An 18,960-nucleotide genomic window follows, 5' to 3' on the forward strand; every position below is an offset into this window, starting at 1 on the left:
ATCATCTGAGCTGCATCTAGCTATGTTGTGTTTGGACACTTGATTAGTATTCTTGTGTCATCAACAAATGTTACAGTTTCTGAAACATCCCTTATAGTCACTGCAAGATCATTTACAGAGGTTAAGAATGAGAGTAGAAGCAGTACTGGTCCATGGGGGATCTTACATGTCATATTCCCTCATACTGATGTTGGATTCATTCCTGTGACAGAATCTGTCCATGTAACTTTCTGGTTTCTGTTATAAGGATAAGACTCCAATTATGCAAGAAGGATGCCATGTTACTTTATTTTGCCAAGTATCATTTGGTGATCTGCACAATGAAATAAACTGGCTACGTCACAAAATGTAACAGCAGGAAATGTTTCTTGTACTGTGCTGTCATGACTTCATTTGTGAGATTTTTATTGCTTTCTCTCAAGAGTATCCTTTACAAATGCCAAACTGAGAGGCAGTTAACAAGTTCTGGTCAGATAAATGAGTCAATATTCCTGCCCATTTTCTCATTTTTTTTTTTTAAAAAAAGACTGAGGTTAGTGAAATGTGTCAGCAGAGGTGTCTACTAACTTTGTTTGTAATTGTTTTCAATGTGGTACAATCTTCTTACCAGCAAAATCTTAGTTCTGTGTTATAGCTTGATGAACATCCAAACACATTTTACACAACTTACACTCAGTGTCCCTTATTCCAGTGTTAGGCCTATTTCTTTATTTTCCAGTTAGGTCAAATGAAAGTTGCAATTCCACCGGTCTGCTTCAACCCACAATGTAACTGTGTTTGTGGTGTGTGGTGGCATTGTGATTTTGAGTTGGGTCATGTTTGTAGATGGCATGTTGTAGTATTTGCTGCTGCTCTGTTGTGTTGATTGTTTATGTCTCAAAGTTGTTTGTCAGGTATCTGAGGTTTTCATCAGAAGAGTTTGTTCCTGTTCACTAGTGAGTTACTTCAATCCTGTGTATTGTTCATGATGGATTTGTGTTTGTATCTGGCATTATAAGCGTTGTGTGGTTCTTATGATTGAAAATTTAAATTTTTTTCCCCATCATTATTGGACATGAGAGAGAAATTTAAGAGCAGGTCATTGCTTGTTGCTTTTTATTGCAATATGTATGGTACATGTGTTTACATTTGCAGTCATTTGTGTGTACTGAAATTGGTTCTACTGCAAGTTTTCATCAACTTTGGGGTTTTTCTCGTTTTTTTTTTTTTTTTTTTTTACTGTATCGTAGGTTAGGTTATGTTTTTGATATTAGTTATGGGAAATAGTTTTTGTTCACTGTTATGGGGACTTCATTTAGGCAGATTGGGTAAGCGAATGTTTGGATAATACATTCGACAATTTGGTGTTGTGGGTTTCATATTAGGTGCCATGTAGGTCAAATGATATTTGAGGTACAAGGGAAGAACTCAGCATATGGCTGGTGCAGACGGCTAACGGCTAAGCACTTGGCAGAACACACAGCACAATATGCTAAGTGAGGTTCATATTGGTTGAACTATGAGTAAGCACTCACCTCCCCAGCCTACGAATGCCCTCAGATAAACACCTCCACTGCAGACCTGCCCACTTTTCATGTCACCTGCACCCGCAGTGCTGCGCTACCCACACTGCTGCAAGTGGGAGCCCTCACCTGGAACAATGTCATGAACCAACATGCAGCCCAGCAAACCATCAGACTGCAGTGGTGATGGCCCAACAGAGCATGGGCGCAGCTCATTTGCATGGCAGGTCAGCTCTTCCTAACAACATCCACCACAAACAACTGCCAATCTTTGTGGTCCACCACGACATGAAGCAGTCACCCCTGCCACCATTCGAAGGACCTGGCACATACAGCAGACCCATGAGTGAAACACGGTGGTCCATAGCATACAACTCAGGTGCAGCAAATCCAAAAGCCCCCTGACTGACACTCGTGCAAACACCCTGCTGGACTGCACCAACATCACCTACCTAGTATGTAGCTAGAAAGCTCGATAATCTATCTTCATGGGAAGTGGCAGAAACGGACTTTTTCATTTGGGCCTTTCATGTACGCATGAAGTGTTCCACTTCTAAGTTACAAACTGGGTGAAAAGAAGCAGTATTCAGATGGTAGATACCATTGTGAATGTACGGTCCTCAAACTCGCACAAACACAAATGCCTAACAGTTGTCAAATACCAGGGTCCTGGGGATCGCTCAATGGAAAAAATAACCAACAATGTGTGAACCACGGCTGTCAACAATATGGAAAACAGGTTGGCTATGTGTGGGAAATTGGACAATTCACTGAACACCAATAACCACAAGCTATCCAAAAAGAGCGTGGCAAAACTGATGTGCACCATGTCCCATGGGGATTCCAGGACCATTCAAGGAGAGAACTGGCAATGTAGTGCAGCCTGGTTCTAGTCACAATCAACCGCCAGACCAGTAGACATGACGCCATGCCAATGCCTTCACACAAGTCATAACACACCGAGTGATGCATGCCACAACTAGAGTATGCGTGGACGCAAAGCCAGGAAAACAACTACATGACAGCATAGCTCCTCTGTGGCAAGCATGATTACCCCTTGGACAATGTTGAGCCACTCACGTAGGATGGAAAACATACGGCACACCTGGTCCACAGACAAAGAGATGTGCTTCGACCTACCCAACTGGACTGCCAAGGTCACAATTTCATGTGCAGTCAATGGAAAGTCTGACTGGGTTTGCTGCAAGGCATCATTCAACATGAATACATGAGCCTCTTGCCAACTGGGCCCCATCAGTAACTGCAATAGCACATCGGGAGTGGCATGCTGTGTGGTGAAGTGGTAACAAATATCACAACAATAGTTGCTGAGAAAGAGGGCCCACTGTCGCAATTGGTAGGCAGTCCTATCTGCCAGCTTGGAATGAGGGCCAAATAAGGAAACCAATGGCTTGTTGTTGGCAATGAGAAGGAACCTCACCCCATATGTAGAAATTAAACTTTTTTAACCCTAAAAATAATAGCTAGCACCTCCTTTCCCACCTGTGAATGATTATGCAGCACAGTAGAAAGTGTCTTTGGTTGGTAAGCAATGGGCTGTTCGGTGCCGCCTGGGTTCCTATGGGGCAGGACTGCACCTATGCTATATTGGGACACATCAGAGGACAGGGTTAAAGGTTTATCTGGTGTAAAGGAAACCACACAGGGAGCAGAGCACAAACACTGCCTGAGAGACTGAAAAGGCCACTGACATTCCACACACCAGACAAACTTAACGCCCTCCAGGTGAATCACGTTAAGAGGCTGGCAGATATGTGTTGCCTCTGGGGTGAACAGAGCATAATACAAAATCTTCCAAAAATGATTGGAGCTCCTTCAGGTTCTTATGCACTGTTAGACTGAAAATGCCCTTGATGTGATCATCTGTGAGCACAAGACCACCTTTACTTAGCATATGATCCAAAAATTGGACCTCTAGGGAGAAAAAACTGCACTTATCCAGCTTGCAATGAAGACCATTCTCCAGGAGGTGTTAGAAAACTGACTGAAGATTTCGTAAATGCTCCTCCTAAGTACAGCCCTTGACCCAGATGTCGTCATGGTAAATGATGCAACATAGAATGTCCTGAAACAACTGCTCCAAATAGTTTTGGTAAATGCCTGGTGAAGATGAGATTCCGAAAGGTAAGTGGTTAAACTAATAAAGGCCAAAGAGGGTATTCACGACCCGGAAAGTATGAGAAACCAAAGCCAACAGCAACTGGAGGTAATCATCGCACTAGTCAATGTGGGAAAAACATTGCCACCCCCCCCCCCCCCCCCACCTGCTCCGAGTTGCCAACAACTCTGCCTGTTGCAGAATGGGATATGAGTCTGTGACACACTATGCCTGGACCGTTGGTTTAAAACTAGCACAAACATGCATGGCTCCATTGGGCTTCTGAATCACCACCAAAATAAGAGAAACAAGGCCCTGATCCTGCCAGCCTTGCAATTCAGCCTTTGCCTTGTTACACATGGCAAAGGGAGTGGAGTGGGGACAACAAAATTTGAGTATTGCCGACACCTTAAGAGAAATGCACTTCAGAATTTTCTGGTCAGCCCAAGGTATTCTCAGGCACTGTAGGACCACAGTAAGGAGTCTAAACCATGAAAAGGAACTGACTGAAATACCAAATGCTCTTTGTCAACAATATGGAAGCCAAAAGACATTTTGAACCAATAGTGAAGTGACCACTTAAGGCAAGTGGCCATTACACATATTATACATTCTTCTAATACACAGAGATGGAGAATTGGCACTACAGAGTATGGGTTGTTACTATAAGACACAAACTGACAGAGCAGCCATTGCAACTATGGCATCCCATGAATTAGTTAGGCTGACTGTTGCTCATTTGTCTACCTGAAATTCGACTGGCTGCCCATCCACTACAAATATCAGCAAAACACACTGTGATGACACATGCAGGGCATCAGAAGCAGCCCAAAGTTCAGTAAAAACACTGGGGTGTCTGATGACTCACTCACAGCCCACTGACAGTCACAAACAGGTGCTAAATTACCTACCCATTGACATACCTCACACATGGCCTCCATGTGCAGGCAGTCATGGCCAATATGCAACAAACGATACAGAATCACTGGTTCACCCAATGAGCACAAGGAGAATGATGCCAAGCGCCAAAAACATGCTACTGGTGAGAATTCTGATGCTGCAAATGGCGTGATGCTGCCGAGCTTAGTACGGACGAGGATGGGCAGTGCCGCAATGCCACTGCACTGGCAACATCAATGGGGCAACATGTGGTGACTAGACAGGTGGCGAGGTCACCTGGGGTATCTCGTGGGGCACCAGGGTCTGTTTACCAAGCACACTCAATTGAGCCACAAGCAGTTATCAGAAAAGATGTCCCTTGCCGCCGTAAGCTCATGCGATTCTGCAATTTGGGCAACACTGACTAAAGAAGCAATGCACAATTTCAACACCCTAGTCTGAACCTCATGATCTGCAGCTAATTTAACAATCATGTCCTAAATTAGTAATCTGCACAAGAGGCAGCACATTACGGACAGTCAAAATGACACTTCTATGAGAGTCTGAAAATCAATGATTCAGGTCACACATGACATCCCAGGGTGCTTGTGGTGCTAGTTAAACTGATACTGTGCCACCAGCACATTGGCTTGATGTCCAAAACACTGCATAAGTGCCGGCCGAAGTGGCCGTGCGGTTAAAGGCACTGCAGTCTGGAACCGCAAGACCGCTACGGTCGCAGGTTCGAATCCTGCCTCGGGCATGGATGTTTGTGATGTCCTTAGGTTAGTTAGGTTTAACTAGTTCTAAGTTCTACGGGACTAATGACCTCAGCAGTTGAGTCCCATAGTGCTCAGAGCCATTTGAACCATTTGAACCACTGCATAAGCAACCAAGAAAGGCCACTAAAGGGATTTTTCTCAGGCTCCACTACAGGGATTTTTCTCAGGCTCAGTAGAGGGTTTCAAATTTTCAACAACTGGGTCGACGGTATGCCCTGCCTGGCAGTGCAACAAGAACCAGCACAGATAATTTCCTACCTTTCTGACAACCTATCAAAACCAGTAAACTGTGTCAATGGATGGAGAGGGCTGTGCAGAAAATGGAACAGCGGGCGGCAGGCCCCCATTGGCGAAGCAACGGAATGAAGTATTCTGGATTATCAGTGCCTGCATCTGCTCCTCTTGCAGCTGTTGTTGGTGCAGCTGTTACTGCTCCTTCTGTGGGTGCAACTGTTCCTGCTAGCATTGCAGAAGTGCCATGTCCATGGCGGTCCAAGTAGACACTAAGAAAAATGGGAGAGACAAGACTGGGGCATCACACGCATAAGAACATACTTCTTTGCCACTTTAGTATCTGCATAGGCGTGACAATCCCTCTTCACTATATGGTAGTTATGGATGCTTCAGACGCTGATGGTAGCTCCAAAATAGCTGGTGAACAGAACTCCGTCAGACAGAAATTAACTCACCATGCGAGTCAACCTCTGGGAATCAGAGAGTTCAAAACCATGCAAAGATGAGCAAGCAAAAAACTAAGCATGTGGCTGGCACAGATGGCTAATAGCTAAGCACTCGGCACAACTCATGGCACAATACACTATGTTGTGAGGTCTGCATTGGTTGAACTACAAGTAAGCAAGCACTGGCCCACCCGGCCTATCACCACCCGTAGTTAAGCACCTCTGTCAGTGGGTCAGTCCATACTATGTGTCACGTGTACTGTCCATGGCAGGTTTCCATACTATTCTGCTGTGCTACCCATACCAGCCTGTTTGCCTTCATTATGCCGTCTGCTGGTGGGGATACTAAAGTGTACAAGTAATTTGTCACCACCTCTAAACCTCTACTTCTTGCTGTTGTGCCATTGTTTCATTTTATAAATATAGGATAAATATTTTATATGTTATTCAAGCTTGTTCACGGGTGTAATGAGTGGTGTCATGGTCGTCATATTGTATGTACTTGAAATAGGGGTGTCTGCCATCTTGATGGTGTCATGGGTCAAGGCAGATGGGTGGAATCACAACTTTCTGTAATCCCTTCCAATTTCCGTAAATGTAGTTTTAAATATGTAACCCACTGTATTTGAGTATGCATGATTTTCAGGTCACTATTAGTTAATTTCCACGGATTGGCGAGATAACAACAGCTGTCAGGTCATCTACTGGATTAGATGAGACACCACCACCACTTGACTCAAAACTCAGACAGGCACATTCTCAAATAAAAGTATACTCTACTTCCCTTTACAGGCACTGAGGAGTTGTAGTGGCACCCATGACTTAAAAGTTTAGCATAGGAACACAGATCCAGAATTGTACCATTTTGCCACCACACTCAAAATACCACAACACACCTGGCAGTCTGCACATTTTTGGAACCACTGACTAAGATATTAGGTACATCAATCACCAATTATCTGATGTCCCATGCCTATTACAGGTTTGTTCACATGGCATGCAGTTGAGATTGTGACTTTCCCAGAGAGGGTTGTACCTGCTTGTGGTCTTTGTTAGTACTGTACCGTTGTACTGCAGTAACCATTTACTACAGTACAGGATGCAAGCTGTATGTATGTTTCATTATCAGTGTGTTGCTGTTGACCCTGGTGAGCTAGACTTTTGCAGAATATGCCGACACAATGTTACTGTACGGTGAACCTCGATGTAATAGCAGTGTTGTTCATCAGTTGTATGCAGAGCGTTTTCCACACTGCCAGGCAACTTCACAGTCCCTCTTTGCTATGGTATGCCAGTGGGCCTTGGAGATGGGTACATTAATCGCCAGTAGGGCTGACTGTGGTGCTCCATTGAACATGTATCACCAAACTGTCTGGAGTGTTCTGCATGAGCAGCACTGACCCATACCACCCTCCCCCCCTCCACCCCACCCCTACCGAAGGTACAGGCAATGCAGCTACAGGACTTTGCACCAAAAGCGTACTTCTGCAGGTGGTTCTTGCACCACTGTGTGAATGAGCTCAGCTTCCCACGGCAGAACCCTTAACAGATGAAACAGGATTCATCAAGGAATGTTTTCTCAATTCCCACAAGTCATGTTTGGGCTAATGAAAACCTGCATTCTGTACAGGAGCAATACAGTCTGAACATTTGGGCAGAGTTCCCGCATGAACTTGTGACTGGGCCATCATAATGCCACTACATCTCACAGGGGTTGTGTACATGCGATCCCTTACGGTCTCTTGGAATGTGTGCCACTGCACGTGCGTCAAAACACTTGGTTCCAACACAATCGTGCACCACCTCATTTTTCACATATGGTCTGAGATCATCTGGACCAGTTATTTGGGCAACAGTAGGTAGGTTGTGGTGGTGCATTTGTTTGCCTTGAACATTCTCCTGAAATGAATCCACAAGACTACTACCTGTGGAGTCACATGGAATGCTTGATTTTAGAGGACGCTGTGGCATCTGAGGAAGGCCTATAGGTGCGGGTTATGGCTATGGTGGATGCTGGTGGACCAGGGACTCGTGATCGTGTATACCGGAACATGGTATGGAGGTAATATATGTGTGTTGACGTCATCAGCTGTCACATCAAGCCATACTTGTAACTTAGACAATGAGCAGCAGGAATCAGAGAGCAATATGTGTTATGGTGTGGTATTTTGCATGTAGCAGAAAAATGGTACATTTCTCAACATGAGGTCTTACGCCTAACTGAACTATCTTAGTCCCCATTACAAGTACTCGAAGCATGTAATGGGAATTTAGTTACAGCCAGTATAACAAAGTAATCTTCGTAAGATTGATGTTATCAGTACTTTATACAATTGGTGACATGAATCTTCCCAACTTCTTAAAATACCATTTGATTCCTAAGAATCTCATTTATAGTTATAGTGTACCACCTGCTAAACAGCATGGAATGTAATCAAACTGTTGGTAAAAGAGAAAGCTGTTCATACTACTGCTTCAGAGAAAATAAAATTTCCTTTAAATTACATGAATCTAATAGCATTACCATCCATAACTCGCTAATGTGACATGTATATATCTGTGGTGTTATGGTCTTTAGTCCAGAGACTGGTTTGATGCAGCTCTCCATGCTACTCTATCCTGTGCAAGCCTCTTCCTCTCTGAATAACTAATACAACCTACATCCTTCTGAATCTGCTAAGTGTATTCATCTCTTAGTCTCCCTCTACGATTTTTACCCTCCACACTTCCCTCCAGTACTAAATTGGTGACATTTTGGTGATTCAGAGTGTGTCCTGTCAACAGATCGCTTCTTCAATTCAAGTTGTGCCACAAACTCTCATCTACCCAATTCTATTCGGTACCTCCTCATTACTTATGTTATCTACCAATTTAATCTTCAGCATTCTTCTGCAGCACCACATTTTGAAAGCTTCTATTCTCTTCTTGTCTAAACTGTTTATCGTCTATGTTTCACTTCCATATTTGGCTATACTCCATACAAATACTTTCAGAAAAAATCTTCCTGACACTTACATCTAAACTCGATGTTAACAAATTTCTCTTCTTCAGAAACGCATTCCTTGCTACAATGAATGGCTCTGAGCACTATGGGACTCAACAGCTTAGGTCATAAGTCCCCTAGAACTTAGAACTACTTAAACCTAACTAACCTAAGGACATCACACACACCCATGCCCGAGGCGGGATTCGAACCCGCGACTGTAGCAGTCCCGCGGCTCCGGACTGCAGCGCCAGAACCGCTAGACCACCGCGGCCGGCCATTCCTTGCTACAGCCAGTCTACATTTTATATCCTCTCTACTTCAACCATCATCAGTTATCTTGCTCCCCACATGGCAAACCACATTTACTACTTTAAGTGTCATATTTCCTAATCTAATACCCTCATCATCACCTGATTTAATTTGACTACATTCCATTATCCTAATTTTGCTTTTGTTGATGTTCATCTTATATCCTCCTTTCAAGACACTGTCCATTCTGTTCAGCTGCTCTTCCCGGTGTTTTGATATCTCCGACAGAATTACAATGTCACTGGCAAACCTCAAGGTTTTTGTTTCTTCTCTATGGATTTTAATTCTTACTCAAAATTTTTCTTTTGTTTCCTTTACTGCTTGTTCAATATACAGATTGAGTAACATGGGGGATAGGCTACAACCCTGTCTCACTCCCTTCTCAACCACTGCTTCCCTTTCATGTCCCTCGACTCTTAGAACTGCCATCTGGTTTCTGTACAAACTGTAAATAGCCTTTTGCTCCCTGCATTTTACCCTTGCCACCTTTAGAATTTGAAAGAGTGTATTCTAGTCAACATTGCCAAAAGCTTTCTCTAAATCTACAAATGCTAGACACATAGGTTTGACTTTACTTAAGCTATCTTCTAAGATAAGTCGTAGGGTCAGTATTGCCTTGCATGTTCCAACATTTGTATGGAATCCAAACTGATCTTCACCAAGTTTGGCTCCTACCAGTTGCTCCATTCGTCTGTAAAGAATTCGTGTTAGTATTTAGCAACCGTGACTTATTAAACTGATAGTTCAGTTATTTTCGCACTTATTGACACCTGCTTTCTTTGGGATTGGAATTATTACATTCTTCTTGAAGTCTGAGAGTATTTTGCCTGTCTCATACATCTTGCTCATCATTTGGAAGAGTTTTGTCATGGCAGGCTCTCCCAAGGCTATCAACAGTTCTAATGGAATGTTGTCTACTCCCAGGGCCTTGTTTTGACTTAGGTCTTTCAGTGCTCTGTCACATTCTTCACACAGTATCATATCTCCCATTTCATCTTCATCTAAGTCCTCTTCCATTCCCATAATATTGCCCTCAAGTACATCACCCTTGTACAGACCCTCTATATACTCCTTCAACCTTTCTGCTTTCCCTTCTTTGCTTAGGATGGGTTTTTCATCTGAGTTCTTAATATTCATACAGGTTGTTCTCTTTTCTCCAAAGGTCTCTTTAATTTTCCTGTAGGCAGTATCTATCTTAACCCTAGTGATATGTGCTTCTATATCCTTACATTTGTCCTCTGACCATCTCTGCTTAGCCATTTTGCACTTCCTGTCTATCTCATTTTTGAGACATTTGTATTCCTTTCCACCAACTTCATTTACTGCATTTTTATATTTTCTCGTTTTATCAGTTAGTTCAATATCTCTTCTGTCACCCAAGGATTTCTACTATCCCTCGCCTTATTACCTACTTGATCCTCTACTGCCATCACAATTTCATCTCAAAGCTATCCTTTCTTCTTCTACTGTATTTCGTTTCCCTGTTCTTGTTAATCGTTCTCTAATGCTCCCTCCGAAACTCTCCACAACATCTGGTTCCTCCAATTTATCCAGGTCCCATCTCCTTAAATTCTCACCTTTTAGCAGTTTCTTGAGTTTTAATCTACAGTTCATAACCAATAAATTGTGGTCAGAGTCCACATCTGTCCCTGGAAATGTCTTACAATTTAAAACCTGGTTCGTAAATCTCTGCCTTACCATTATATAATCTATCTGAAGTGTACCAATGTCTCCAGGACTCTTCTATGTAAACAACCTTCTTTCATGATTCTTAAACCAAGTATTAGCTATGATTAAGTTATGCTCTGTGCAAAATTCTACCAGGCAGCTTCCCCTTTCATTTCTTACCTAGTACTTCTCCTTCTCTTCCTTTTCCTATAATCGAATTCCAGTCCCCCATGACTATTAAATTTTCGTTGCCATTAACTATCTGAACAATTTTTTTTATTGCATCATACATTTCTTCAATCTCTTCATCATCTGCAGAGCTAGTTGGCATATAAACTTGTACTGCTGTGGTAGGTGTGGGCTTTATGTATATCTTGGCTACAATAATGCGTTCACTATGCTGTTCGTAGTAGCATATCTGTGCTCCCATTGTTTTATTCGTTATTAAACCTACTCCTGAATCACCCTTATTTGATTTTGTATTTATAACCCTAGATTCACCTGACCAGGAATCTTGTTCCTCCTGCCACCAAACTTCACTAATTCTCACTATATCTAACTTCAACCTACCTATTTCTCTTTTTAAATTTTCTAACCTACCTGCCCGATTAAGGGATCTGACATTCCATGCTCTGATCCTTAGAACTCCAGTTTTGTTTCTCCTGATAATGATGTCCTCCTGAGTAGTCCCTGCCCACAGATCCAAATGGGGGGGGGGGGGGGCGGGGCTATTTTACCTCTGGAATATTTTGCCCAAGAGTACACTATCATTATTTAACCATATATTAATAAAGCTTCATCCCATTGGGAAAAATTATGGCTGTAGTTCCCCCTTGCTTTCAGCCGTTGGCAGTACCAGCACAGGAAGGTCGTTTTGGTTGATGTTACAAGGCCAGATCTGTCTATCATCAAGACATACATAGATATATCCATATAGGCATATTCCAATCTAACATATATCTCAGGCTATGGCCCTGATCAGTTTACCATCATGACGAAAATTAAGTGAGAGATCTTACCAGACTCATTTAGGTGGAATGAAACGCTATGAAATTACATAAACTCAGCTAAATATCTTTTTCTGTAATAATAACAGAACAGCCAATTTTATCAATTTTTAGTGTCATAAGGTAAGATCAGTCTTCTCTGTTAAATTCAATCTCTCTCGCTGTACTTTAGATCCATACATAGAACACAAGAGGCTGTACTTGACTCGATACCCATTCGTCATACCATAATAAATACTGTACACTTCACTAAGTACAAACCCTCTTGAGATACGCACACTTACCCACAATTTAACAATTTCATGGAGCCTTTGATACGACCTAGGGCTATGGAAGTAGTTATTTTTATATTAAACGCTTGAGCACTGATATTAGGAGTAAATTGGTGGTTTGAAAATTCTTAATACCGTTACACTATCACTGTACATATAATATAGTACTAATACACAGAGGGGAAAAAAAACTGACGAAATAATGAAGGAAATGAAAGAAAAAGGTGTCTGCTCATGGCTTTTAGTAAAAAGCATCAAATGCTTCATTGAGTGCTGAAGGTTAAAATCGGAATACTGCTTTAAATAGGTACATGCAGGTAAACATAAAAGCACTATGCAATATCATATACAATGGTACATCATGGAAGATGGAACTCATGCTACAGGAACAGGGCCCATGTACATTTTATTGTAATGTTTGTTACACAACAAACAGAATAAACATAGTAAAAACTGGGAAGCCTGGAAGTCAAAGACAAGTATAACAGACGGAGAGGAAATAATAAATAGGGTGTAAACTTCAAAATATTTAGGTGCCCAAATTGATGAGAACTACAACTGAAAAAGATGGATAGAGCGTCTGCCATGTAAGCAGGGGATCCCGGGTTCGAGTCCCAGTCAGGGCACACATTTTCACCTGTCCACATCGAGGTATATCAACAACACCTGTCGGCAGCTGAGGGCTTCAGTTCAGTTAGTCATCATTTATTCCAGGGAAAAGCTGCACGGTCATCAACAGTATCTGTTCTTTCAAGAACAGTTGCTGTCTTCGCATATATAGTTAAAGGCTACCCAGCCATTGACCTTTGTCTGTGCGAATGCGCATAGGTTGTCCAAACTCTTACGGGAATTGCCAAAGCGTGCGCGATTAATGAGTGGATGGGCAAATGTCTATAAGGTACTTTACATATGTAGAATTGTGGACAGTTGGGAATGTGAGTCTCACGGGAAGCATGCAAGGGATAAGCCCCTGCAGTCGCGCTATTCATCTGTGTCCTCGGTGGCTCAGATGGATAGAGCGTCTGCCATGTAAGCAGGAGATCCTGGGTTCGAGTCCCGATCGGGGCACACATTTTCAGCTGTCCACATCGAGGTATATCAACAACACCTGTCGGCAGCTGAGGGTTTCAGTTCAGTTAGTCATCATTTAATATTTTTATTGTGTTCAAACATTATGAATTACCTCAAAGAGAATGATCTCAAGACACACAGTCAACACAGATTTAGAAAACATCATTCTTGAGAAACACAACTAGTTCTTTACTCACATGAAGTGTTGAGTGCTATTGAAAGGGATTTCAAATTGATTCTGTGTTTTTAGATTTCCAGAAGGCTTTCGACTCTCTATCTTACAAGCAGCATGTTATCAAAAATTGAGTGCTTATGGAATATCATCTCAGTTATGCAAATGAATTTGTGATTTCCTGTCAGAGAGGTCATAGTTCAGAAACAGTTGATGGAAACGCATCAAGCAAAACAGAAGTGATTCCTGGCATTCCCCAAGGTAGAATTACAGGCCCTCTGCTGTTCCTTATCTGTATAGATGTTTAGAAGACAATCTGAGCAGCAGTTGGGTTGGGTTGTTTGGGGAAGGAGACAAAACAGCGAGGTCATCGGATTAGGGAAAGTTGGGGGAAGGGCCATGCCCTTTCAAAGGAACCATCCCAGCATTTGCCTGGAGTGATTTAGTGAAATCACGGAAAACCTAAATGAGGATGGCCAAATGCGGGATTGAACCATCGTCCTCCCGAATGCGAGTCCAGTGTGTTAGCCACTGCGCCACCTCGCTAAGCTGAGCAGCAGTCTGTTTGGTTGCAGGTGACACTGTCTTTTATCACTTAGTAAAGTCATCAGAAGGTCAAAACAAACCACAAAATGATTTAGAAAAGATGTCTATAAGAAGAAAAAATTGGCAACTGAGCCTAAATAATGAACAATGTGAGGTCTTTAACATGAGTGTTAAGAGGGATCCATTAAACTTCAAACACATGATAAATCAATCAAACCTCAAGGTAGTAAATTCAACTAAGTACCTAGGAATTACAATTACAAATAAATTAAACTGGAAAGAACACACAGAAATGTTGGGGGTGGGGGGTGGATAACCATTGACAGAACACTTAGCAGATCCAACAAGTCTACTAAAGGTACTGCCTGCACTACGCTTGTCTGTCCTATGTTGTAGTACGTATAGATTTAATGGAGTACATTGAGAAAGTTGAAAGAAAGACAGCATGTTTTGCATTATCGATAAATAGGAGAGAGGGTGTCGCAGATAAGATATAGAATTTGGGGTGGACATCATTAAAACAAAGGCATCTCTCAATGACCCAAGATCTTTCCACGAAACTTCAATCACCAACTTTCTACTCCGAAGGAGAAAATATTTTGTTGAAACCAACCTACACAGGGAGAAATGATCACCATACTAAAATAATGGAAATCAAGAGTTCACACAGAAAGATACAGGTGTTTATTTTTTCTGCATGCTGTTCGAGAGTGGAATAACCCGAGAGTTATTGTGAAGGTGGTTTGATGAACCCTTTGCCACTCACTTAACGTGTGATTTGTACAGAATTCATGTAGATGTAAGTCATCTTTGAGGAAGGAAGTCTTCACTGCTCAAAACCATGCTGTAAGAATAATAAGTGGTGCTCACCCACGATCACCTTGTAGACATCTTTTTAAGGAGTTAGGCTTTCTAACTAGTGCTTCACAGTATATTTATTCCCTCATGAAGTTTACTGTAAATAATCCATGACAGTTCAAAAGGAACAATGAAGTTCATAATTACAATACCACATAATTACAATACCATAAGGTGGTGGTGGTTAGTGTTTAACGTCCCATCGACTACGAGGTCATTAGAGACGGAGCGCAAGCTCGGGTTAGGGAAGGATTGAGAAGGAAATCGGCCGTGCCCTTTCAAAGGAACCATCCCGGCATTTGCCTGAAACGATTTAGGGAAATCACGGAAAACCTAAATCAGGATGGCTGGAGACAGGATTGAACCGTCGTCCTCCCGAATGCGAGTCCAGTGTGCTACCACTGCGCCACCTCGCTCGGTACAATACCATAAGGAAAAATAACATTCATCACTCCACATTAAGGGTATCTTTAGAATGAAAAGGGGTGCACAATGCTACATCAAAAATTTTTGATCATTTACCAAAGATATAAAACGTCTGAAAGGCAGAAAAGTGAATGAAAATACGCTGAAAAAGGTTCTCCTTGACAACTACTCCTTTTCTATAGAAGAATTTCTGTTAATGCAAATTATAAAAGGTGATGGGTAGTAGTAGTAGTAACAAACTCAAGTCTGTATATTTAAAATAAATAAAGCTCACATATCTTACAAATGTTCAGCATGTGGCAATATTTAAAAATTAATTTTCGATGTCAATGTAAAACGACTCGTTCCACATCATTATGATTTACCATGCAAAATGATTCATGGAACATGAAATTAACTACTGTGTAATCAAGTAAACTTGAGATAGAGCACAGACGCTACCTCAGAAATCATTGATGAACAGCTGAAAGAGTTGTGCCACGAGAGAAAGTATACTGCAACGAATAAACAACAGTGTGCTGTCATCTCCATCAATTATATCCATAGGAAGCAATGATTTTTTTGTTATTATCAATGTACTTGCTGAAATGCCAATAAAATACGATTTGAATCTGTGTATTGCTACAGCCGCAGGCACGATTTACTGCGATGACAGATGTGTTGCAAATAGCCGTACTGGTAAGCAGCATAATCTATGTCACATACACATTCATATCACATATGAGTAAGATAAAGACTTACTGTCACTATAAGATAAATGTGAAACCAAAATGAAATAACGCAGTCCTCTCCAATATTCGATGACAACACACACGCACAATATTTTGTTTACGTTCTCTCTGTTGACAAAGTACGATTATTACTTTGCACTTACTATGAAGATTGTTCACTTTTCTTGTAATCGTAAAATTATTTTAATTGGTATTTCCACTTTCAAATTTGACCACCATAAAGTGAGTCTGTTAGAATGTCAGTAAATAACATTGTTTATTTTCAACTGGAAAGGCCGTATCAATAAGATATTTACGTGCTTCTTCATTACATAGATGCGTCGACCTTCGTTAAAATATATATAACAGGGGTCTATTACCGGATTTTTATTATTCATTATTACAGTTCATATTTCCTTGAGTTTCTCTGAGAATTTTGACCACCAAAGAACTAAATGGTCTATGTTGGTACTCATTTTTCTACAGCCAAGAAACTGAAATACTAGTAACCGAGGTGGTAAGAATCCTCCTTGTTAGCAGGCAATACTGGCGGCCGTGGTCGCGGTAAACAGGTTCAAAGACATCTATGGCAGGCGCCAGGCGTATTATCTCTGAGATGTAAGGTGACAGTTGTTATTTAGGTTATTGAGGGATCAAATGTGATGAAACTGCAGTATACGAGAAACAAAAATATTTACAATGGTTACCGCTATGCATCCATTCATGGTACTTACTTTCGCCTAAGACTACTTGCTTTGCATTTTGATACCGGCAGTTATAGAGCCTAACCTCAATTTCTTGCACAGTTTATTGCTGCCCGAACTGATAATTAAATTTGCTTTATTGAAAGTAAATAAATTTCTTCCCCATAAATGCATCCTTCATCCAGAGGTAAACAGAGAATTGCAAGTCCATAATTTGCACAAAAATTTTTGGTTGCAGGATGTTGAGAGTTCTCGGTCGTATATTGACGAGTTGTATTCGGGTGATGCCGAGAAGTGTTTGCAGGCAATCGTGTAAGTAGTGCCAACTAGTATAACGATAATGTTGTTAACGCTTCATAGTAATGCCTCCTCTTTTCAAACAAAGTAATTTATGGCATAGTTTACGCATCCCTTACGTTCTTCTGCTGATGAAATTGGCAAGAGGACTGTGACTGCCAGTAAATACACTGTGGAGGCAAATTGGGGAGGAAACATTCAGCACAGTCACTAAAAGAGAAAAATGACTGTTGTCACCAGAGATTTGTAATGATTGTTATTTGTAAAACTGTCATCTCACAGCTTCAAAGATAGCATAGATACAATGTATTTAGTCTTGATTCAATCCGTTCTGTGAAACTGGATAAATACCGATAAAATTAGCGGCAGTTTTAATTTTTTTTTTTATTTCTCATCTGATCTGTTAGCGCACATTTAAAATATGTGTCTGGAATGGTTGTTATATCATGGGCTGTTTTTTTATTGGTAGCTATGTATTTTTTTTTTAAGTGACTGAAATGATTTTACCTTTTTGCAGCATGTCTACATTCATATAGTACACGCTATTGACATAATTTTATTTAAAATAAATGTTCACTTATTCACCACTAAATAAAAATAAGTAAACTTCCATATAGCAAATCTCTAAAAATTGTTCAGTTGTGTGTAATAATAATTGGTACAGTTCAATGGGTGCTTATGAACCTCAGCCATCAACTTCGGTAGTATAAACAGGATTTTTTTTTTCATGTTAAAACATATTCAGGTTGTCAATGTTACTAAATATAAGCTTTAAAATATTTGCATTATTTGCAGGTTCAGAAGTACTGCATAGTTAAGAAGAATATATTATAAAGGTGGTGTTTACAATTTATTTGTACAATTGTCTTTAATATACAATGCAAAATATAATATCGTCTAAGAGGTTTACTGTTGATAGTTGGAAAAACAAAATAATGCACTGAATGAAATATCTGTATGTCTAAGTATGCTTTTGGCCTGTTCCGTGCTTCACTTATACATGTTAACATCAGTTATATGACTAGTCTATACATCCTTGATGCACACTGTTGAATATGCCACGTTTGCGACAGATTGAAGTGTAATTATACAGTATAACTTCAAAACGAGCAAAAATGACCAGTGTACTCAACTGAACACATTATCAAGACACTATTGATAAGTGAGACAATACTCACATATTGGTCCTCCTGGTGTTAGGAGTGTTCAGTGTTAGTAAAGATTTGGAGGCATGTAAATGTGGTGCAATGTCTCAGTTATGTGACAGGATCCCATTTCAAGTTGAGGCAATGATAGGAGGAAGCTACCTAATCATAGTGTGTAGTAATAAACGACACTAGTCTGTCCCAAAGCATCATGTCGTGATTATTGACCCGTATTTGGTGTAACAATATATATCGTCACCACCTGTTAGCTTTGGTCCATGATGTCATTAAGATAACGGACATCCCTAATTTGAGCTTAAACAGTATGGCGACCATGATGTCACTCATAACACATTACAGAAGCGTCCAATTCCACCCGTCTACTTTGATCTATGACGTCACAAATATGGCGGAAACGACCATACACCACGTCTCCAATATGGTGCCTATGACGTCATTACGTAAACATGACAACAAACACGAAAATACATCGAAAAACCAACACACACACGTTTCACAAAAAACCTAATGACACTAACGGGACAAGTGTGGGAAACTGGGGGTTTTTGGGGACAAACTAAAAATAAACACACGCCACTAAACCAAATGACAAAAATAATAAAACGACCACAACCTTCCCAAAATCAACTAAAAACAATATCCACTGGAATCGAACACTTCCCTTGACATATATAGATCAGCAGAAACTACAGATACCAAATCATGAAACCCAAAACTATAACCACGTCCACAGTTATCACTACCTCAAAAAACACAACAAACCAACAAAATTGGAATGGAACACCTCCCTTGAGCTGTTATCCTTA

At 41.0% G+C, this 18,960-nt stretch overlaps 2 protein-coding genes across 6 annotated transcripts in view; one reads left to right on the forward strand and one right to left on the reverse strand.

Moving 5' to 3' along the window:
* Window positions 1-16,142, reverse strand: part of LOC126251859 (folliculin) — a 180,727-nt gene extending 164,585 nt beyond the window's left edge. For 2 of the 4 annotated variants that reach the window (XM_049952539.1, XM_049952544.1), the window contains exons 1-2: window positions 16,019-16,142; window positions 1,515-1,631 (exon numbers count right to left, since the gene is read on the reverse strand). The gene's annotated coding sequence lies outside the window, so the exon portion shown is untranslated. The remainder of the gene's footprint in view (window positions 1-1,514; window positions 1,632-16,018) is intronic. The other 2 variants (XM_049952540.1, XM_049952542.1) reach the window with 2 other exon arrangements.
* Window positions 16,143-16,556: 414 nt separating this feature from the next.
* LOC126251723 (armadillo repeat-containing protein 8-like) overlaps window positions 16,557-18,960 on the forward strand; it is a 118,526-nt gene continuing 116,122 nt past the window's right edge. For both annotated transcript variants that reach the window (XM_049952325.1, XM_049952324.1), the window contains exons 1-2: window positions 16,557-16,713; window positions 16,930-17,003. In XM_049952325.1, the coding sequence (XP_049808282.1) occupies window positions 16,687-16,713; window positions 16,930-17,003 (101 nt within the window). In that variant the 5' untranslated portion in view covers window positions 16,557-16,686. The remainder of the gene's footprint in view (window positions 16,714-16,929; window positions 17,004-18,960) is intronic.

Source organism: Schistocerca nitens, chromosome 4, assembly GCF_023898315.1.
Source record: "Schistocerca nitens isolate TAMUIC-IGC-003100 chromosome 4, iqSchNite1.1, whole genome shotgun sequence".
NCBI lineage: Eukaryota > Metazoa > Arthropoda > Insecta > Orthoptera > Acrididae > Schistocerca > Schistocerca nitens.